The sequence below is a fragment of the Pan troglodytes genome, chromosome 21 (assembly GCF_028858775.2).
Source record: "Pan troglodytes isolate AG18354 chromosome 21, NHGRI_mPanTro3-v2.0_pri, whole genome shotgun sequence".
Lineage (NCBI taxonomy): Eukaryota > Metazoa > Chordata > Mammalia > Primates > Hominidae > Pan > Pan troglodytes.
Window position 1 is genome coordinate 38590742 of NC_072419.2, and position 22516 is coordinate 38613257.

A 22516-nucleotide genomic window follows, 5' to 3' on the forward strand; every position below is an offset into this window, starting at 1 on the left:
GCTGGAGTGCAGTGGCGCAATCTCGGCTCACTGTAACCTCTGCCTCCCGGGTTGAAGTGATCCTCCTGCCTCAGCCTCTTGAGTAGCTGGGATTATATGGGTGAGCCACCACACCCGACTAATTTTTTGTATTTTTAGTAGAGACGGGGTTTTACCATGTTGGCCAGGCTGGTCTTGAACTCCTTACCTCAGGTGATCCACCCACCGCAGCCCCCCAAAGTGTTGGGATTACAGGCGTGAGCCACCACACCCAGCTGACACCAGTTATTTAACTCACATTTCTCTGTTTTCCTTTTAAAGGTAGTAGTGACACCGTTGAAATCTTTTGGCATTTTCTTTGCCTGTTCTCCCTTATGTGTTAAGGATAAGCTTATGTGCAGAATGGCTTGTTAAGTTTTTTCTCCTCCGTACTTGGAAATCTCATCTGGTGGGACATTAGGGTCAGAATTTTGTATATTATATATTATATATCTATCATGATATATATAATGTATTTTATATATTATATAATATATAAATATATATCATGATATATAATATATAATTATATATTATATATTTTATATATATAAAATAAAAATAAAAAATTGCAATTATTTTCAAATAGTAAAACCACGTAGATAAAATATACTTCTGGCCAGGCACGTGGCTCACGCCTGTAATCCCAGCACTTTGGGAGGCTAAGGTGGGTGGATCACCTGAGGTCAGGTGATATAATATACAATAGATATAATATGTCTATTATATATTATATATAATGTTATATAGATAGCTATATAATATATTAATATATATTATATATTATATAGCTATCTATAATATATATAATATAGATATATTATATCTATGTATATTATATCACCTGACGTCAGGTGATCCACCCACCTTAGCCTCGCAAAGTGCTGGGATTACAGGCGTGAGCCACGTGCCTGGCCAGAAGTATATTTTATCTACGTGGTTTTACTATTTGAAAATAGTTGCAATTTTTTATTTTTATTTTTTGGTTCTGGAAACATTTGTGTGGACTTACCTATGATTGTCAGGTTTACTGATTTGCTGGAGATTTTTGGGGCATGACAAAGGGTTTCTTCTTTGATAAAAGTTTTTCTGGGTAATGTGATGGTACAGGTTGAGTATCCTTTATCTGAAATGCTTGAGACATGAAGTGTTTGGATTTGAGAATTTTTAGCATCTTGGAATATTTACCACATACATAGTAAAGTACCTTGAGGATGGGGCCCAAGTCTAAACACAGAATTCATTTGTGTTTCATATTTATCTTATATGCATGAAACAAAGTTGTTTGTTTTCTTTTTTTTTTGAGACGGAGTCTCACTCTGTCGCCCAGGCTGGAGTGCAATGGCATGGTCTTGGCTCACTGCAACCTCCGCCTCCCAGGTCCAAGCGATTCTCTTACCTCAGCCTCCCGAGTAGCTGGGATTACAGACATGAGGCACCATGCCCGGCAAATTTTTGTATTTTTAGTAGAGATGGGGTTTCACCATGTTGGCCAGGCTGGTCTCAAACCCCTGACCTGAAGTGATCTGCCTGCCTCAGCCTCCCAAAGTCCTGGGATTACAGGTGTGAACCACCGCACCTGGCCCCAAAATAAAGTTTTGACTCTGTGTGTGTGTGTGTGTGTGTGTGTGTGTGTGTGTGTGTTTTGGAGACAGAGTCTCACTCTGTCGCCCAGGCTGGAGTGCAGTGGCATGATCACAGCTCACTGCAACCTTAGCTTCCTGGGCTCAAACGATCCTCCCACTTTAGCCTCCCAAGTAGTTGGGACTACAGGTGCGTGCCACTGTGGCTGAGTAATTTGTGTGTGTGTGTATGTGTGTGTGTGTGTGTGTGTGTGTTTTAATAGAGATGGGGCTTTGCCATGTTGCCCAGCCTGGTCTTGACCTCCTGGGCTCAAGCCATCTGCCCACCTTGGCCTCCCAAAGTGCTAGGATTATAGGCGTGAACCACCATGCCCAGCCTTTGACTGTGTTTTGATGGCAACGCATCACGCGAGGTCAGGTGTAGAAATTTCCATTTTTGGCGTCAGGTTGACACTCCAAAGGTTTCAGATTGTGGAGCTCCTTGGAGTTTTGTATTAGGGATGCTGAGCCTGTACATTTGACAGTTTATATACAGATGCTTGCATCAGTGCTTGGAGCTAGTCCTCAGTGGTGGGATAGGTGAACATTATCTCTACTTTGAATTCTTGATTTGAATTCTTTTTTCTTAAGCTTTTCCTAAAGTCATCTGTCAGTGTTGATTATTGCCCGGTTAGAGGTAGGATTTGTATTGTTTTTTTACACTTGGGATTTCCTGTTGTCATAAGATCACTGTGAACTCCCTTGTAGTGTTGTACATTCTTAGGACTTTCATGCTGAAATACTATGCTTTTATAAAATGGTTGTTGTGTCTTTGCTGAGTTTAAATAGGGTCCAGGCCGGGCATGGTGGCTCATGCTTACCCTGTCTCAAAAAAAAAAAAAACAAAAACAACAACAACAACAACAAAAACCCTCAACTAAATATAGTTAAATAGGCCAGGCTCAGTGGCTCATGCCTGTAATCCCAGCACTTTGGGAGGCAGAGGCGGGCGGATCACCTGAGGTCAGGAGTTCGAGACCAGCCTGGCTAACACGGTGAAGCCCTGTCTCTATTAAAAATAAAAAAAAAAAACTAGCCAGGTGTGGTGGTGAACGCCTGTAGTCCCAGCTACTCGGGAGGCTGAGGCAGGAGAATCACTTGAACCCAGAGACAGAGTGAGACTCTGTCTCTCACACACACACACACACACACACACACACACACACACACAGATAAATAAATTGGGTTCATAAATGGTGATTCCAGCACTCACTGTCAGGTATAACTTCAGTCTTTTTTTTTTTTTTTTTTTTTTTTTGAGACAGAGTCTCCTTCTGTCACCCAGGCTGGAGAGCAGTGGTGTAGTCTCAGCTCATTGCAACCTCCACCTTCTAGGTTCAAGCAGTTCTCCTGCCTTAGCCTCCCAGGTAGCTGGGATTACAGGTGCAGACCACCACGCCCAACTAATTTATTTATTTATTATTATTATTATTTTTTAGTAGAGATGGAGTTTTGCCATGTTGGTCAGGCTGACTTTGAACTCCTGACCTCATGTGATCCACCTGCCTTGGCCTCCCAAAGTGCTGGGATTACAGGTGTGAGCCACTGTGTCCAGCCAACATTATTCACTTTTGTTGTTACATAAGATGTCACGGCCAGGCATGGTGGGTCACGCCTGTAATCCCAGCACTTTGGGAGGCCGAGGCGTGTGGATCACCTGAGGTCAGGAGTTTGAGACCAGCCAGGCCAACCTGGTGAAACCCCGTCTTTACTAAAAATATGAAAATTACCTGGGATTACAGGCGGGCGCCTGTAATCCCAGCTACTAGGGAGGCTGAGGCAGGAGAATCACTTGAACCTGGGAGGCAGAGGTTGCAGTGAGCCGAGATCGTGCCATTGCACTCCAGCCTGGGCGACAGAGCAAGACTGCGTCTCAAAAAAAGAAAAAAATAAAAAGATGTCAGTTATGGCTATTTGTACTTTATTATACTTCATGTGATGATATATGGTTCAGCATCAGGGTCTTTTTTCAGTTAAGTTCAGTTGAACCCTTTTCCTGTTTAGAATATTTTTTAAAAGTATAAAAAAACTTAATAAAAGAAATGGATGGCTGGGCATGGTGGCTCACCCCTGTAATCCCAGCACTTTGGGAGGCTGAGGCGGGCAGATCACCTGAGGTCAGGAGTTCAAGACCAGCCTGGCCAACACAGTGAAACTCCATCTCTACTAAAAATACAAAAATTAGCTGGGCGTGGTGGCGGCCGCCTGTAATCCCAGCCACTTGGGAGGCTGAGGCAGGAGAATCCCTTGAACCCAGGAGGCAGAGATTGCAATGAGCCTATTGCGCAACTGCACCGTAGCCTGGGCGACAAGAAGGAGACTCCGTCCCTCCCATAAAAAAAAGAAATAGATGACTACATTTAAAGTATCTTCCATTTAAATCCATAGTTTACAAATAAAGGAAAAAGCAGTGGAGGAAGAGAGTGAGATAATTACTGCATTTTTACAATGTTAAATAATTACAATTAAAATTTTTGTGTACAATTCCACATTTAATAGCAATTTGCAAATGCCTTATTGCCAGGTGTGGTATCTTACGCCTGTAATCCCAGTACTTTGGGAGCCCAAGGTGGGAGAATTGCTTGAGCCCTGGAATTCGAGACCAGTCTGGGCAACATAGTGAAACTTTTGTCTCTACAAGAAATAAACAAAATTAGCCAGGTGTGGTAGCCTGCATCTGTAGTTGGAGGTACTGGGGAAGCTGACGTGAGAGGATTGCTTGAGCCCAGGAGGTTGAGGCTGCAGGTGACATCAAGCCACTAGACTCTATCCTGGGCGACTAATTGAGACCCTGTCTCAACGAACAAAGAAACAAAAAAAACCCAAATGATTTCCTTACCATTAAATACCAAGAAAAGAATGACTGGAGTAAGCTTAGATTTAGATACAATAAAATCATGGAGCTTATCATTTGAAAGGCATTTTTGACTTTTCATAGGTGTGTAGCAAGCAAAGTGGTCCTTTTGAAAAATGCAAGTCACATCATGTCACTTTTCTGCTTGGCCTTTGCCTACTTCTCGAATGGTTCTCCTAGCACATTCTAACTGGTCATTATTCATTGTGTTTCAGCCATTCTGGCCTTCAACCTATTTCTCAAACACCCCAATCTTGGGTATACTTTAGGGCCCTTGCATTTGCTAGCTCGTTTACCTGGAAAATTCTGCGGTAACTTCTTGCACATAATAGGTGCTAATAAATATTGGCTGCATGCAACCAAAAAAGCTGGCTTCGGTAGTAGAAGTAGTAGAAGAGAACATTACCAAAGTCCTTTTTTTTGAGACAAGATTTCCCTCTGTTACCTAGGCTGAGTGCAGTGGTGCCATCACGGCTCACTGCAGCCTTGACTTCTTGGACTCAAATGATCCTCCCACCTCAGCCTCCTGAGAAGCTGGGACCACAGGTGTGTGTCACCATGCCTGGCCAATTTTTTTATTTGTAGAGATGAGGTCTTACTGTGTGTTGCCCAGAATGGTGTCAAACTCCTGGGCTCAAGTGATCTACCTGCCTCAGCCTCCCAAAATGCTGAGATTATAGGTGTGAGCCACTGGTCCAGCGTCTTACCAAAATCTTTTTTTTTTTTTTTTTTTGAGATGGAGTCTCACTGTGTCGCCCAGGCTGGAGTGCAGTGGCGGGATCTCGGCTCACTGCAAGCTCCGCCTCCCGGGTTCACACCATTCTCCTGCCTCAGCCTCCCGAGTAGCTGGGACTACAGGTGCCTGCTACCACGCCCGGCTAATTTTTTATATTTTTAGTAGAGACGGGGTTTCACCATGTTGGCCAGGATGGTCTCGATCTTTTGACCTCGTGATCCACCCACCTCGGCCTCCCAAAATGCTGGGATTACAGGCATGAGCCACCGCGCCTGGCCGCCTCTTATCAAAATCTTAAACTTGTTAATTCTTGTATCTCACCTTGCTTTTATATCAGTTTTTGTTATAGAATGTGCTTTCTTTTTAGGTTATTTTTCTTCTGCTCAGCAAGTTAACTTTGAAGAATCTTTTTTTTCTTGCCTTTTTTTTTTTTTTTGAGACAGAATTTTGGTTTTGTGGCCCAGGCTGGAGTGCAATGGCGCGATCTCAGCTAACGGCAACCTCCACTTCCCGGGTTCAAGCGATTCTCCTGCCCCAGCCTCCCGAGTAGCTGGGATTACAGGCATGCGCCACCAGGCCTGGCTATTTTTATTTTTTATTTTTTATTTTTATTTTTTACTAGAGACAGGGTTTTTCCATGTTGGTCAGGCTGGTCTTGAATTCTCATCCTCAGGTGATCCGCCCGCCTTGGCCTCCCAAAGTCCTGGGATTACAGGTGTGAGCCAGCGCGCCCGGCCTCTTGCCCTCTTTAGAGCAGTTCTACATAAATCTGTGGAATAATCTGCTGACGTTAGAAATAAACCTTTCTCAGGGTGTGGCCATAGTCTGGTTTGTTTTAATTGCTGAAGGAAAAAACTGAACCCTTAGGAACAGTTTAAACATTCTAGGTGGTTTTTAGATATTCGTGTTAGAGTTTTGAACTTTGATCATCTTGTTAGAAAAAAGAGGCCAGGCACTGTGCCTCATACCTGTAATCCCAGCATTTTGGAGGCTGAGTCGTCAGGAAGTCACTTGAGCCCAGGAGTTTGGTACCAGCCTGGGCAACATATGGAGACCTTGTCTCTACAAAAAAAAAAAAAAACTGTTAGCCAGGCGTGGTGGCGCATGCCTGTGGTCCCAGCTACTCAGGAGGCTGAGATGGAAGGATTGCTTGAGCCTGGGAAGTTGCGACTGCAGTGAGCTGTGATTGTGCCACTGCACTCCAGCCTGGGCAACAGAGTAAGACCCTGTCTCAAAAAAAATGAATTTTTGCATTCATTTAAAAATGAATGGTAGCAACATTTTAGATAATAACTTATGTAGTCTGTGTGAATCTCATCAAATATATGTGATTTTTAATGCTTGGAATCCTAGAATTTTAGTGAGGGAGGAGCTCTCAAATTATCTAATTTACTATCATTTTACAGATAAAAACTAAACTTCTGATAGATGAAAGGATTTATACCATACATCTATATGATAATTGCATATGGCTGAGTTGAGGTTAGAACCCAGGACCCAATCTTTGATTTGATTTCTTTTCATTATGCCAATTTAGAATAAAATTTTTTCTCTTGGTTTTCTGACCTTTGGCCACTTCATCTTTTGAAGGATCTTGTAAGTTCCTTGATATTTCTCAAAATGTCAGTTTTATTCTCTTCAATGAAAGTTCTTGTTAGGTGAAAGTAGCCTTTCATATCCTTAAATGTGAACCTGTTCCTTAGGCTGGAGTTTTTGTACTCTCCATTATATTGGCATTTATAGTTGTTGGTTTTCTTTTTTTTTTTTTCTTTTGAGACGGAGTCTGTCTCTGTCGCCCAGGCTAGAGTGCAGTGGCGCGATCTCGGCTCACTGCAAGCTCTGCCTCCCGGGTTCACGCCATTCTCCTGCCTCACAGCCTCCTGAGTAGCTGGGACTATAGGCGCCCGCCACCACACCCGGCTAATTTTTTTGTATTTTTAATAGAGACGGGGTTTCACTGTGTTCGCCAGGATGGTCTCCATCTTCTGACCTTGTGATCCTCCCGCCTCGGCCTCCCACAAGTGCTGGGATTACAGGCGTGAGCCACTGCACCCGGCCAGTTGTTGGTTTTCTTTTCTGTGCCAGATTGAGTGATATATGGTGGTACTAAGAGCACTGGAATAGGAGTCAAGGACTGAGGTACAGCATAGCACCTCATGTATTACTTGGTATCTCCACTTGTCTCTAACACCGAGGAGGTATAATTGGTTGTTTAAAAACTGTGGGTGTAAAACGCTAGTATCCCATGAAATGGAACTGCAGAATATAAATGGATGACTCTGAAACTGCTTTTGAAACAAGCATGAGGGCTCAGTTTCTCCATCTCTCGTGGGCTCCACCATCACTGTCTGACATCCTGATCTCCTAAGGCATCTTTCCTCCATCCCAGAGCTCTGTTGAAAATCTCTTGGGCTAAAAACCAGTACAGACCTTCTGATACTCACGTTCTAGCCTTTTTAGATTGTTGTGTGTGAAGAGTAAGTCAGGTGTGGATATTTTTCTTTCCTATTTTGTGAGGCATTTGGTATTTACTGGAGGCTGCCTGTTTTGTTGCAAACCTTGTTCCACTGTGTACTGTAGGAGGTCTTCTCAGAAAGCCTAGTTAGTAGAGCAGTACCATTTGCTTTGGTCAATTGTAGCAGCAGTCTGGTTTTTTTTTTTTTTTTTTTTTTTTTTTTTTTTTTTTTTTTTTTTTTGAGACAGAGTCTTGCTGTGTTGCTCAGGCTGGAGTGCAGTGGTGTGATCTTTGCTCACTGCAACCTCCGCCTCCTGGGTTCAAGCGATTCTCCTGCCTCGGCCTCCCAAGTGGGATTGCAGGTGTGTGCCACCATGCCCGGCTAATTTTGTATTTTTAATAGAGATGGGGTTTCACCCCCAGGCTGGTCTTAAACTCCTAACCTCAAGTGATCCACTTGCTTCGGCCTCCCAAAGTGCTAGGATTACAGGTGTGAGCCACCGTGCCCGGCCAGCAATCTGGTTTTGAAGGAGGCTTTGACCCCTCATTTGGTAAAAGGTTCCTTCTTTGACTAATTCCCAAAGGACATCTCGATCTGTCTTCAAAAGAAGGGATATTCCATTGTCAGTATTCCTAGCTAGCTCTGGGAGAAGAGAGAACTTGATTGTTTTCAGGGCCCTGGTCAGAGTCTGGTTTTATGCCCAAGAGATGAACTGCCTTTTGTCCTTCTACCTCCTGAAGTTCAGAGCCCTGTGAAAATGAAGTGGTAAAGGTCAAGTAGCAGTAGTTTGAAAAGCACCAGCACTGGGACGATTTTGTGGTAGCCTAGCGGAGTGGGCAGGATGCTTACTTCAGAGGTGCTAAAGATGTATTTTTTTTGAACAAGAAGGTTATAAATGTTTCTATTAAGTTTGATTTTAAAGCATGAGGGTTCTGGGAAAATGAGAAGATTGTACATACTCTAGGCTTCCTTGGGACTGTATTTGAAAAAAAAAAAACTTTTCTTTGGGTCAGCCAGTATGAAAACTGCATTTGATCTCAATCCTTCAGATCAGGCTTTTGGGGAGAGTTAGTTGAAGAATTTGTTTAGTCTAAGAAAGTTGCTTCTAGCTTAGCTAAATCTGGAAGAAAAGATGGAACCTGATGTTTGAGTGCTAACTGTATTCCAGACAGATGTTATACTCCTTATATTGGTCCTTTTGAAGCATAAATATGTTTCCAAGTCCTATAATAATGAGGAAATTGCCTGTGAGAGTTTAAGTAAATTGTACAAAGTAACACTTTTGGTTGAGAGATTTGTTTTTAATACAGAGAGGACAGGTTAGGAACTTTGAAGCTTCAACTAAATGAGTCAGTTCTCAAATGTTTGAGAAGCATGCTCAAGGTTCTGGAGGAATAGCTTAATTAATTTGTACATCATGAGAGGAGTAGGGAGCAAAAATATGTATAATTTCTTCTGAATGATGCTGTCTTTTTTGATGCAGTGGTGCTAAATGGGCTTTGCTTGTATGATACTTCTTAAATGCATTAGCTAATTATTTTGTTTTAGTCTTCTTTTTTGAAATACAGATGACTCTTCGAGCTGGTTTTCTTTGGAAAGTTATCTGTCCTGACAATTCTACTTCTAAAACTTCAACTTTTTTTTTTTTAGTCTTCATTTCCATTGCCACCACCCTATCCTAAATTATCCTCTTATGCTGGATACTGAAATAGCTTCTGCCTGGTCTACTTACTTTCACTTCGCCCCCTTACGATCCAGTGCTTTGCTCCTTTTAATCCAGTGGCCAGAGGGATTTTTTTCAAAACATAATTTGATTATAACAGATCTATGTTTGATACTTATCCATGGTTTCCCATGGCAGTTGCAGAAAAATCCAAACCTTGTTTGGCCACACTGCCCTTCTTTCAGTAATTGAATTCCTTAAGCTTTTTCCAGTTTCAGGATTTCCCATTTTGAACTCTTTCTCCTCCACTTTTTCCTGGCCACAGGTTTCAAGAGCTGACAACTTACCTCAGTTCTTAAGAGGATCCTTCGTTTATCTCTAAATTGGATTTTCCTGTGTCCAAACCTTACTTGTTATCACAAGTTTATAATTATTTGGGTGATTGTTTGATGTGTCTCTCCTGACTGGGCCTTAGGGGCAGAGAATCTATATTATTTTGTTCTTGTTTATATCCCTAGGAGCTCTTATGGTAGGTATTCAATAAATGTTTGTTGAATAAAGGCAGTGGAAAAACACATAGAAGAGGTGCTGTGGCAGCAGTTCTCAGTGCCAACAGTTGAATTGGTTTACAATAGTAATTTTTAGTGTCAACAAGGAGATGTGTAGTATGGAATGTTTATTAGCAAGATCTTTTTCTCATGGAATGGAATGTTTGAAAACCTCCAAAGTGTAAGTTTTTTTTTTTTTTCTCAAAAGAAAACAGTCATATTTGGGGTTACTTTTTTTTTTTTTTGAGACAGAGTCTTGTTCTGTTGCCCAGGCTGGAGTGCAGTGGCATGATCCCGGCTCACTGCAACCTCCACCTCCCGAGTTTAAGTAATTCTCATGCCTTAGCCACTGGAATAGCTGGGATTACAGGCGTGTGCCACCATGCCCAGCTGTTTTTTGTATAATTATTAGAGATGGGGTTTCGCCATGTTGACCAGGCTGGTCTCAAGCTCCTGGCCTCAAGTGATCTGCCAGCCTTGGCCTCCCAAAGTGCTGGGATTACAGATGAGAGCCACTGTGCCCGGCCCAGTGTTACTTCTGAAATCGAAATCAAATGCCATATTGATTCCTGATCTTTTGTGTATGACCTCTCTCTCTCTCTTTTTTTTTTTTTTTTTTTTTTGCTACCTCTCCCCGAAAGTTTTTAGGATCTTTTTTTCCACGATTATGTACCTTGATGTGGGTCTTTTCTCGCCCTTTGTGCTATTAGGTCTAGCAACTCATGTGTCTCAGGTCTGGGAAATGATTTTACAGTTTTTCCAGCTGGTGCGTAACTAGCCGTTTGTTCTGATACTGTCAGTATTTAACTTTATGTTAGAAACATTTCATAATGCAAATGAAAAATTTAAGCCAGGTGCAGTGGCTCATGCACTTTGTGAGGCTGAGGTGGGAGGAACACTTGAGGTCAGGAGTTCAAAACCAGCCTGGCCAACATGGTGAAACCCCTTCTACTAAAAAAACAAAAAAACAAAAATTAACTGGGCATGGTTGTGCACCCCCATAATCCCAGTTATTCAGGAGGCTGAGGTACGAGAATCACTGGAACTGGGAGACAGGTTTCAGTGAGCCGAGACTGTGAGACAGAGCAAGACCCTGTCTCAAAATATAAATAAAATACATAAAAAATTTAATATTATGTATATAATATCCAGCCCAGGCTTTTCTATTTGTCATGCCCTGTTTCTTTCACATCATAGCCTTACTCAGATGCCTGCTGATCCTTGATTGAGGTGTGATGCTTGAGAGTCAGGCTCTTAAATACTACTGGCGAATTCAGTGCATTGTGGTTTTGTGACTTCACTTGTCTCTTACAGAAGTGGGGAAGTGGTTTTTACTTCGATGCATGGTTCTGAAGTAGAGATGTCTATCTCCTGATGCACACTTTAAATAATCCCCATGTTTTCCACTCCATACTCCATCCTTGTCTGGTTTAAGCTCTTAGCCTGTCTGCAGTTCAGGGGATGAATCTGCTTGGTTCTTTTCAGCATCTCCCTCTGCAACGCTTAGATCTCATCTTCCTTTGCTTTGCTAACTATTCTCTTTGCTTCTCCATTTGTTTCTCTGTCATTGATGACTTCCAAGTTATATCCCCATCCTGGATATTCCTTTTTGAACGTCAGACTCATATATTCCGTTACCTCCTCAGTATCTCTATTCGGATATCTAATGGCATCTCAAAATTAACATGTGCAAAACCAACCTGTTCCACCCTTGTGTTGGCTGTATAAATTAGTGGGAACTCCATTTTTTAAGTTGCTTAAATCAGAAACCTGGGAGTCATCAATTTTGGAGTCTGTCCCTTTGCTCTTGTGGCACATGTAATCACAAATAAATCCTGTTGGCTCTACCTTCAGAATATATCTCATTTTATCACTCCCTCTGCCACCAGAGTGGTTTAAGCCACCTTCATCTCTTAGGTTATTTTAGTAGCTTCCTAACTGGTCTCCTTCCTTCCATTCTTGCCACCTTCCTCAACACCAAAGATATATTTTATTTATTTATTTATTTATTTATTTATTTATTTATTTATTTATTTTGAGACAGAGTCTTGCTCTGTCGCCCCAGCTGGAATGCGGTGGCTTGATCTTGGCTCACTGCAACCTCTGTCTTCCAGGCTTAAGCAATTCTCCTGCCTCAGCCTCCCGAGTAGCTGGGGCTGCAGGCATGCACCACCATGCCCGGCTAATTTTTGTATTTTTTAGTAGAGATGGAGTTTCACCATGTTGGCCAGGCTGGTCTCGAACTCCTGACCTCAGGTCATCTGCCCGCCTCAGCCTCCCAAAGTGTTGGGATTACAGGTGTCAGCCACCATGCTTGGCCAAATTTTTTATTCCTTTGGGTAAAGGGATGTATTTTATTTCCTTTAATTTGGTAATATAGTGAGTTATGTTAATAGATTCTTTTTTTCCAGTGCTCAAGCATCCTTGCATTCCTAGGATAAATGGTACTTCAACATGATTTTCCTTTTAAATATACATTGCTGGATTTAGGTTATAAATTATTGAGAATTTTTGCATCTGTATTTACAAGTGTTACATTCTAATTTCAGGCCTTTTCCAGTTTTATTATCAAAACAAGCTGTGCTGTTTTTCCTCTCTTGATTCTCAGTAGTAGTCTCTTTAAGATAGTGATTATTCATTCTTTTTGGTAGATCATGCCTATAAGACCTGGGCATGTATGTTTTTATTGTGGGAATATATTGTTTTTACTTTCCTTGTTATGAAATATATAATTTATTTTAAAATATGTATATACAGAGTTTGTGTTCCTTTAAAGAATAATAGCTAAAAATAAATTGCACGCCCCCACATCCAACCATCGTCAAACAAAACATCTTTTACACTCTATTTTATTTATTTATTTTCCCCCACCCCTCTAGAGTATACACCCTTTTGGAGCCTCTGAGCATTTTCCTTTCCCTCACTGCTTTAGAAACCTCTATTCAGATTTTCATATTAATGATTCTTTTGCTTTTAACCCACATGTGTTACTGAAGTTTAAGTCCTAAATAATAATTTTTCCTGCTTTAAAATATATTTTTATGTCAATGGAATCATACTGGTGGATGTATTTTCTCTGATTTGCTGCTTTTGCCTCTCATTTCTGAGCTTGATCTATGTTGGTGCATTTATAGAAATACTTCATATTTTCTGCTGTGTACCATCTTATGCTATCAACGTGCCATATGATTTACCTGTTCTTAGCATGTATTTGGGTTGTTTCTGGTTCTTGCTATAACAAACAGCTGCATTTAGTGCTTGTGTATGTGTCTCCTGATGCATGTGTGCATTCACTTCTCTGGAGTGTATATGTTGCTAGGAATGGGACTGAGTATTGTGAGTGTATAATAGTATCTTGTTTTTGTTTTTTTTCCCTCTCAGTTTATGGCATAATTTACGTACAGTAAAATTTACCACCGCCCCCCTGCCCCGCCTTTTTCTTTTTCTGAAACAGAGTCTCGCTCTGTTGCCCAGGCTGGAGTGCAGTGGCACAATCTCGGCTCACTGCAACCTTTACTTCCTGGGTTCAAGCGATTCTCCTGCCTCAGCCTCACAAGTAGTTGGGATTACAGGTGCCTGCCAGGCTAATTTTTGCATTTTCAGTAGAGACAGGGTTTCACCATGTTGGCCAGGCTGGTCTCAAACTCCTTACCTCAGGTGATCCACCCACCTTGGCCTCCCCAAGTGTTGCGATTATAGGTATGAGCCACCACGCCCAGCCAAATTCACCCTTTTTAGTGTACAAGTATACAGCTTTGTGAGAGTTTGATTTCTTTAGTTCAAATTTGTTTTAAAGTTATATTTGGTATTTTAACAGTGCTATTTAAATATATGCCATATATGGCTTGAATGCAATTATCCTAGTACAGATGGTCCTTGACTTATGATGTTTTTGTGTCCCTGTAAACCCACCGTAAGTTGAAAATATTAAGTTGAAAATGCATTTAATATGACTAACCTGCTGTAAATCCTAACTTAGCCTACCTTAAATGCACTTAGAACACTTAAATTAGTTTACAGTGGGCAAATCATCAAACACAAAGCCTATTTTATAATAAAGTGTTGAATATCTTATATAATTTATTGAATACTAAAGTGAAAAACAATAGTTGTATGAGTAGTCAGAGTATGGCTTCTCTTCAATGCATATCACTTTCATATACCATCGTAAACTCAAAAAATCATAAGTCAGGGTATGCTGTATATTTTATTGGTGCTAACATACTTCTTCCATTTTAAAATACAGGAAATTCACCTTTTTTTGTGTATAGTCTTGTAAGTTTTGACAGATCTATATACAGATATGTAATCCCCACCCATGATTCTTTTTTAATTTAAAAAAATATATTTTTGAGACAGTCTCACTGTCACCCAGGCTGGAATGCAGTGGCATGATCGTAGCTCACTGCAGCCTCAAACTCATGGCCTTAAGTGATCCTCCTGCCTCAGCCTCCCAAAGTGCTAGGATTACAGGAATGAGCCAGTGTGCCCTGCCACCACCATAATTAAGATCCAGAACAGTTTCATCATCCCAGAAACTTTCCCTGTATCCTTTTATAGTCAGCTGCTTTTTTCACCCCCAGCTCCTGGTGACCACTGATTTGTTCTCTGTCCTTGCAGTACTGTCTTTTCCAGAATGCCATATAAATTGAATCCTACATTATATAACACTTTGAGTCTGGCGTCTTTTACTTAGTGTGAAGTATTTGAGATTTATTTGTCTTGTGATGTGTATTAGCAATTTATTTCTTTTTTCTTTTTTTTCTTTTTGGAGACAAGGTCTTGCTCTGTCACCCAGGCTGAAGTGCAGTGGCACGATCATAGTTCACTGCAGGCTTAAACTCAAGCAATCCTTCCACTTCAGCCTCCTGAGTAGCTGGGACTGCAGGCGCACACCACCATGTTCAGCTAATTTTTTTTTTTTTTTTCTTGGTAGAGACAGGATCTCACTCTGTTGCCCAGGCTGATTTCAAACTCCTGGCCTGAAGGAATCCTCCCACCTATGCCTCTCAAAGTGCTGGGATTACAGGTGTGAACCATTACAGTTGGCTAGCAGTTTATTTCTGTATATTGCAGGATAGTATCTCATTGTATAGATGTACCACATTTTGCCTATTCATTCTTCAGTTGATAGACATTTGGACTGCTTCCTCCTTTTGGCTGCTGTGAGTAATGCTGCTGTGAATAAATATTTGTGTGTAAGTTTCTATGTGGACATACAGTTTCATTATTCTTGGGTAGATAAACCTTGGAGTAATTGCTGGGTTGGGTGGTAATTTCTGTTTAACTTTTAAAGAAATAGCTAAGCTGTTTTCCAAAGTGGCTTCACCATCTTAAATTCAAGTTTTTGTTTTCGTTGTATTTGAGGCAGAGCTTTACTCTCTTGCCCAGGCTGGAGTGCAATGGCAAGATTATATTATAGCTCACTGCAGCCTCGATCTTCCAGGCTCAAGCGATCCTCTCACCTCAGCCTCCCAGGTAGCTGAGAGTACAGGTGTGTGTCACCATGCCTGGCTAAGTTTTGATTTTTAGTAGAGATAAGGTCTGGCTATGTTTCCCAGGCTGGTCTTGAACTTCTGAGCTCAAGCAGTCCTCCTGCCTTGGCCTCTCAAAGTGCTGGGATTGCAGGTGTGAGCCACCAAGCCCAGCCAAGGGTTTTGTGTTTTAGTAAAATTTCTGCTCTTCCTGGCAATATTTTTTTCTGAAATTTACTTTGATATTGATATAGTCACTCCAGTTCTTTTCAGTGCTTAGTTTTTGCATGGTATATTTTTTCCATCCTTTTGTGTTATACTGTCTGTTTCATTATATTTGTAGTTGGACCTTGATTTTTTTTTTTTCCTAATTCTTTTACTTGGGATGCTTGGACCTAATGTGTGTCTAGTTTTTCCTAATGTGTCTTTTACTTGGGATGCTTGGACCATGTGTATTTAATTATTGATATGGTTGGGTTAAGTCCACCATCTAGCTATTTGTTATTTATTTATTTTTAGAGCCAAGGTCTTGCTGTGTCACCCAGGCTGGGGTGCTAGTGGCATGATCATGGCTCACTGAAGCCTCTAACTTCTGGGCTCAAGCAGTCATCTCACTGCAGTCTCCCAAGAAGCTGGGATTACAGGCGTGTGCCACCAAGCCTAGCTGATTTTTTTTTTTTTTCCGAGATGGAGATTTGCTCTTGTTGCCCACTCTGGAGTGCAGTGGCACAATCTTGGCTCACTGCAGCCTCTGCCTCCTGGGTTCAAGCAATTCTCTTGCCTCAGTCTCCCGAGTAGCTGAGATTACAGGTGCCTGCCACCATGCCCAGCTAATTCTGTATTTTTAGTAGAGATGGGGTTTCACTATGTTGGCCAGGCTGGTCTTGAACTCTTGACCTCATGATCTGCCCGCCTCGGCCTCCCAAAGTGTTGGAAGGCCGAGGCGGGCAGATCACGCCTGTGCTGGGAGGTTGAGGCGGGTAGCCACTGCTCCCAGCCCTAAAATCTTTCCTCTTTTCTAAGATAGACATTTAATGCACACACACATTTTGATATGCTATGTTTTAATTTTCATTCAGCTTAAAATATCTAATTTTTCTTTTGATTTATTCTTTAACTTACTGATTATTTAGAAGCGTGATATTATATTTTGGGAATAAAAATCCAGAGATCTTACTGTTACTGATTTTTGATTTAATTCCATTGTGGTAAGAGAACATACCTTATATGATTTGAATCCTTTTAAATTGATTGAGACTTGTTTTATGGATCAGAATGAGGTGTCTTGATAAAGGTTCCACGGGCACTTGAAAAGAATGTGTATTCTACTGTTGTTAGGTAGAGCATTCTATTAATGTTGATTGGCTTGTTGATTGATAATGTTCAAGTCTTCTGTATTCTTACCGATTTCCTATTCTATCAGTTATAGACAGAGGGTGTTAAAATCTCAATTCTGTTTTGCTTGTTGATTGATAATGTTCAAGTCTTCTGTATTCTTACCGATTTTCTGTTCTATCAATTATAGAGAGAGGTGTTAAAATCTCAATTGTTTGTTTTTGGTTCGAAATTTACTTATAAGGTACATAAGCATTTATGATTGTCGTCGTCTTGATGAATTGGTCTCTGTCATTTTGAAATGACAGAACTTACTTTGTCTCATAATATAGCTACTCGTGCTTTTCATTTGATTAGTGTTTGGCATATATTTTTATATTTTAAAAAAACTTATCACCTGTGTCTTTATGTTTAAAGTGGTTTTTTTTTCCAGGCATCATGTGTTTGGGATCTTGCTTTTATCCAGTTTGATAGTGTTTGCCTTTTAATTGGAGTTTGTAGACTATTTATGTTTAATGTGATTACTGATGTTTTTTTGAGATGGAGTCTCGCTCTGTCGCCCAGGCTGCAGTGCAGTGGCACGATCTCAGCTCACTCCAACCTCCGTTTCCCAGGTTCAAGTCATTCTCTTGCCTCAGCCTCCCAAGTAGCTGGGACTGCAGGCACCTGACACCACGCCCGGCTAATTTTTGTATTTTTAGTAGAGATGGGGTTTCACCATATTGGCCAGGCTGGTCTCAAACTGCTGACCTTGTGATCCGCCCACCTCAGCCTCCCAAAGTGCTGGGATTACAGGTGTGAGCCACCGCGGTTGGATGTTTACTGATTTTTATAGAGTTTAAACAACCATCTTTTCTATTTGTCCGATGTGGTGTTTTTTTTGTTTTTGTTTTTTTAAGATGGACTGTCACTCTGTCGTCTAGGCTGGAGTGCAGTGGTGCAATCTTAACTCACTGTAACCTTTGCCTCCTGGGTTCAAGCAGTTTTCCTGTCTCAGCCTCCCAAGTAGCTGGGATTACAGGTGCGTGCCACCACACCTGGCTATTTTTATTTTTTTTTTTTTGGTTTGAGACAGAGTCTCGCACTGTTACCTGGGCTGGTGTGCAGTGGCGCGATCTCGGCTCACTGCAATCTCCGCCTCCTAGGTTCAAGCGATTCTCCTGCCTCAGCCTCCCAAGTAGCTGGGATTACAGGCGCCCATCACCACACCCAGCTAATGTTTTGTATTTTTAGTAGAGACAGGGTTTCACTATATTGGCCAGGCTGGTCTCAAATTCCTGACCTTGTGATCTGCCCGCCTCGGCCTCCCAAAGTGCTGGGATTACAGGCATGAGCCACCGCGCCTGGCCTAATTTTTGTATTTTTAGTAGAGATGGGGTTTCGCCATGTTAGCCAAGCAGGTCTCGAATTCCTGACCTCAAGTGATCCCTGCCCTTGGCCTCCCAAAGTGCTGGCATTACAGGAGTGAGCTACGCCATGCCTGGCCTGGATTGAGGATTTTTTAGTGGTTCATTTTTAAGTCCTTTCTTGGCTCATTAGTACTTTGTTATTTTAGTGGCTGCTTTAGTGTTTATTGAGTTCAACTTGTGAAACTCAGTCTTTAATATTATACCACTTCACCTATATTACAAGAACCTTATAGCAGTACACTTCATTTTCCCTTCAGACTTTGTGCTATGTTTTTCATACACTTCACTTTTACATATGTTGTAAACTCCACAATACATTATTATTTTTCATTTAAGTAGTCAATTTTTTTAAAACAATTTTTTTTTTTTTTTGAGACGGAGTCTCACTCGGTTGCCCAGGCTAGAGTGCAGTGGTGCAATCTTGGCTTACTGCAGCCTCTGCCTCCTGGGTTCAAGTGATTCTCATGCCTCAGCCTCCTGAGTAGCTGGGATTACAGGTGCACCCCATCATGCCTGGCTGATTTTTGTATTATTAGTAGAGATGGGGGTTTTGCCACGTTGGCCCAGCAGGTCTCGAACTCCTGAGCTCCTGTGATCCGCCTGTCTTGGCCTCCCAAAGTGCTGGGATTACAGGCATGAGCCACCATGCCTGGCCTAAAAAGATTTTAAAAGTAAGAAAAAATGTCTTTTACTTTATATGTTTTCCATTTCTGGTGTTCTTTATTGCCTATGAGCGGTTCCAGATTCTCATCTGCCAGATTTTCTTCAGTTTTTTCTCGTCAGTTCAGATTTTCTTTCTGCCAGAGGACTTCCTTTAATGTGTTTCTTGTAGTGTAGGTCTGCTGGTGATATCTTTAAGCTTTGGTGTGTTTGAAAAAGTACTTCCTCTTGTTTTTAGAAAGATATATTCCTTTGATACAGAATTCTAGGTTGACAGGTTTTTTTCATTGTGTACTTTAAAGAAGTTGCTCCACTGTCTCTAGCTTGCATTATTTCTCCTGTAAAATCTGTTGTTATTTTAATCTTTGTTCTTCAGTGAGCAAATTTATCTTTTTTGCCTTTTTTGGTTAATTTTTAAGATTTTCTTTTTATCACTGCTTTTTCAGCAATGTGTTTATTATATACTTTGTTGTAGTTTGCGTCATATTTCTTGTGTTTGAATTCTCTTGAGCTTCATGGATGAAATTTACGTATTCAGCTACTATTTCTTGAAATATTTTTCTTTTGTACTTCCCCACCGCATCTGGAGTCTGTAATTACATGTATATTTGGCTGCTTGAAGTAGTCATACAACTCACTGATGCACTGTTATGTTTTTTAGTCATTTGATTCTCTTTGTTTTGGGTAGTTTCTACTGATCTTCATTTCACTAGTCTTTATCTTTCCCATGTTAAATCTGTTACTCTTATCCAGAATTATACCTTTTATCTTTAAAAATTCAGTTTTTTTCTTTTTTTTTTGAGACGGAGTCTCATTCTGTCACCCAGGCTGAAGTGCAGTGGCATGATCTTGGCTCACTGCAACCTCCGCTTCCCAGGTTCAAGCGATTATCCTGCCTCAGCCTCCCAAGTAGCTGTGATTACAGGCGTGCATCACCATGTCTGGCTAGTTTTTGTATTTTTAGTAGAGACAGGGCTTCACCATGTTTGCCAGGCTGGTCTCAAACCCCTGACTTCAGGTGATCCACCTGCCTCAGCCTCCTAGAGTGCTGGGATTACAGGAATGAGCGACCACACCTGGTTTGTTTCTTAAAAAACATCTTATATTTCTCTGCTTAATGTGCTCAATGTTGAACATGTGAAATATAATAACTTTTCATAATCTCTTCTGATTCTGTCTCTATATCATCTTTGGGTCTGTTTTTATGTATTCTATTTTTCTTGTCATTATGGGTCAGATTTCCCAGTTCTTTGCAATCCTAATAAATTCTGTTTAGATAAAAGACATTGTGAATTTCACTTTGGGTTGTGGATATTTTTGTATTCATGTTGGTATTTTTGAGATTTGTTCTGGAGTGCAGATGAGTTAGCTGGAAACTAATTCTTTTGAGGCTTGCTTTTTAGCTTTGTTAGGTGGGGCTTATCCTTTCTGTGTTTATTTTTGTAAGGGTATACAGATATACATGTTTTCTTATTTCCCACTTTATTTATTCTTATTTAATCTGTAACAATCTTTTTCCTTATATTCGTAACATTCTTAGTTAGGGAGTAATTACCTCTTCCCTAACTGTTGCATTAGCTTCTTAATTGGCACTCTGGTTCCCAGACTTTTTCTGTCTCTAATGTAGTGTACAGACTACTGTCAGAATAATTCTAAAGCACAATTCTGATATTGTCACTGTATTGCTTTTCAGTGCCTACAGCAGTAGGATTCACTTAAAAAATTATTCCCCTAATGGTAATATAAAAAATTTTTTTGAGCTCAAACTCTCATTCTCTCTCTCTATACATATTTGTTTATACATGAGGTCACATACGGCTTACTAAGTTAGCATTTTTTACGTGTTCATTTTGAAATAACTCTAAACAGTGGTATCCAATCTTTTGGCTTCCCTGGGCCACATTAGAAGAAGAATTGTCTTGGGCCACACATAAAATACACTAATGATAGCTGAATAGCTAAAAATTAAACATTGCAAAAACAAAAAAAAAAACAACAAAAAAAAACTCACTGTGGCTTTTTTTTTTTTTTCCCCTGTATTTTTCTTTTTCCCGAGATGAAGTCATGCTCTGTTGCTCAGGCTGGAGTGCAGTAGTGTGATCTCGGCTCACTGCAACCTCCGCCTCCCAGGTTCAAGCAGTTCTCCTGCCTCAGCCTCCCGAGTAGCTGGGATTAAAGGGGTAAGCCACCATGCCTGGCTTTTTTTTTTTTTTTTGTGGGGTGAGCCACCATGCCTGGCTTTTTTTTTTTTTTGGTAGAGATGGGGTTTCATCATGTTGGCCAGTCTGGTCTCGAACTCTTGACCTTGTAATTCACCTGCCTTGGCCTCCTAAAGTGTTGGGATTACAGGTGTGAGCCACCACCCCTGGCCTTTTTTTTTTTTTTTTTTTTTTTGAGATGGAGTCTCACTTTGTCACCCAGGCTGGAGTGCAGTGGCATGATCTCGGCTCACTGCAGCCACTGCCTCCCGGGTTCAAGCAGTTCTCCTGCCTCACCCTCCCGAGTAGCTGGGATTACAGGTGCGCGCCACCACTCCCAGCTAGTTTTTTGTATTTTTAGTAGAGGCAGGTTTCACCATATTGGCCAGGCTGGTGAACTCCTGACCTCAAGTGATCCACCCACCTGGGCCTCCCAAATGCTGCTGGAATTGCAGGCGTGAGCCACCATGCCAAGCCAATTGTGTTTTAAGAAAAGTTTATGAATTAGTGTTGGGCAGCATTGAAAGTTTACAAATTTTGCGTTGGGCCGCATTGAAAGCTGTCCTGGGCTGTGTGCGACCTGCTGGCCGCAGGTTGGACAAACTTGCTCTGGGACATAAGTTTAAAAGTTATAGGCCAAGTGCCTTGGCTCATGCCTGTAATGTCTTTGCATTTCATCAGTTTTTCCACTGTTATCTTTCTGTTACAGTACATGGTCAGAATACCACATTGCATTTAGTTGGTCATGTTTCCTTAGCTGTGAAACAAATTTACCAATTGTAGTACGGTATTTACGTATAGATCGGTTCGTTTGTAGCCTTATAGTATCTAGTTAAAACACTGTTATAAAGTTATTGTTATGTATCCTTTTGGATGTGGTTTCTTTCCTTAGAAAAATACATTTAAAATTCATTCATGTTGTTACATGAATCAATAGGTTGTTTCTCTTTTAAAAATTGAGATGAAATTCACATAACAAAATTAACCATTTTATTATTTTTTTAATTTTACATATATTTTCTGAGATGGAGTCTCACTCTGTAGCCCAGGCTGGAGTGCATTGACGCGATCTCGGCTCACTGCAACATCTGCCTCCTGGGTTCAAGCGATTCTCAGCCTTAACCATTTTAAAGTGCACAGTTAAGTGGCATTTAGTACATTCACAGTGTTGGGTAACCACCATCTTTATCTGGTTCCAAAACATTTTTTTTTTTCTTTGAGAGAAAACCCCGTATTTATTAAGCATTTTTCTCTCTGTCCTTTTCCCTTCACTCGCTTCTGGCAAACACCAGTCTGCTCTGTTTCTGTGGATTTACCTGTTCTGGATATTTTATACAAATGGAATCATAGCGTATGTAGCCTTTTGTGGCTGGTTTTGTTTTAGTAAGATACTTTTGCTGGATTAAGAATAAGGTTGGGCCAGGGGTGGTGGCTCATGCCTATAATCCCAGCACTTTGGGAGGCCGAGTCGGCCCAGCCTGGCCAACACATTGAAACCCCATCTTTACTAAAAATACAAAAATTAGTCAGGCATGGTGGCGGG

At 41.0% G+C, this 22516-nt stretch overlaps 1 protein-coding gene across 17 annotated transcripts in view; it reads left to right on the top strand.

The window, feature by feature from the left end:
- Nucleotides 1-22516, top strand: part of ASXL1 (ASXL transcriptional regulator 1) — an 80716-nt gene that overhangs the window by 18061 nt on the left and 40139 nt on the right. For 8 of the 17 annotated variants that reach the window (XM_054674941.2, XM_054674948.2, XM_054674942.2 and 5 more), the window contains one exon: nt 14834-14926. The exons of the other annotated variants lie outside the window; for them this stretch is intronic. In XM_054674941.2, the coding sequence (XP_054530916.1) occupies nt 14834-14926 (93 nt within the window). The remainder of the gene's footprint in view (nt 1-14833; nt 14927-22516) is intronic. 17 annotated transcript variants of the gene reach the window in all.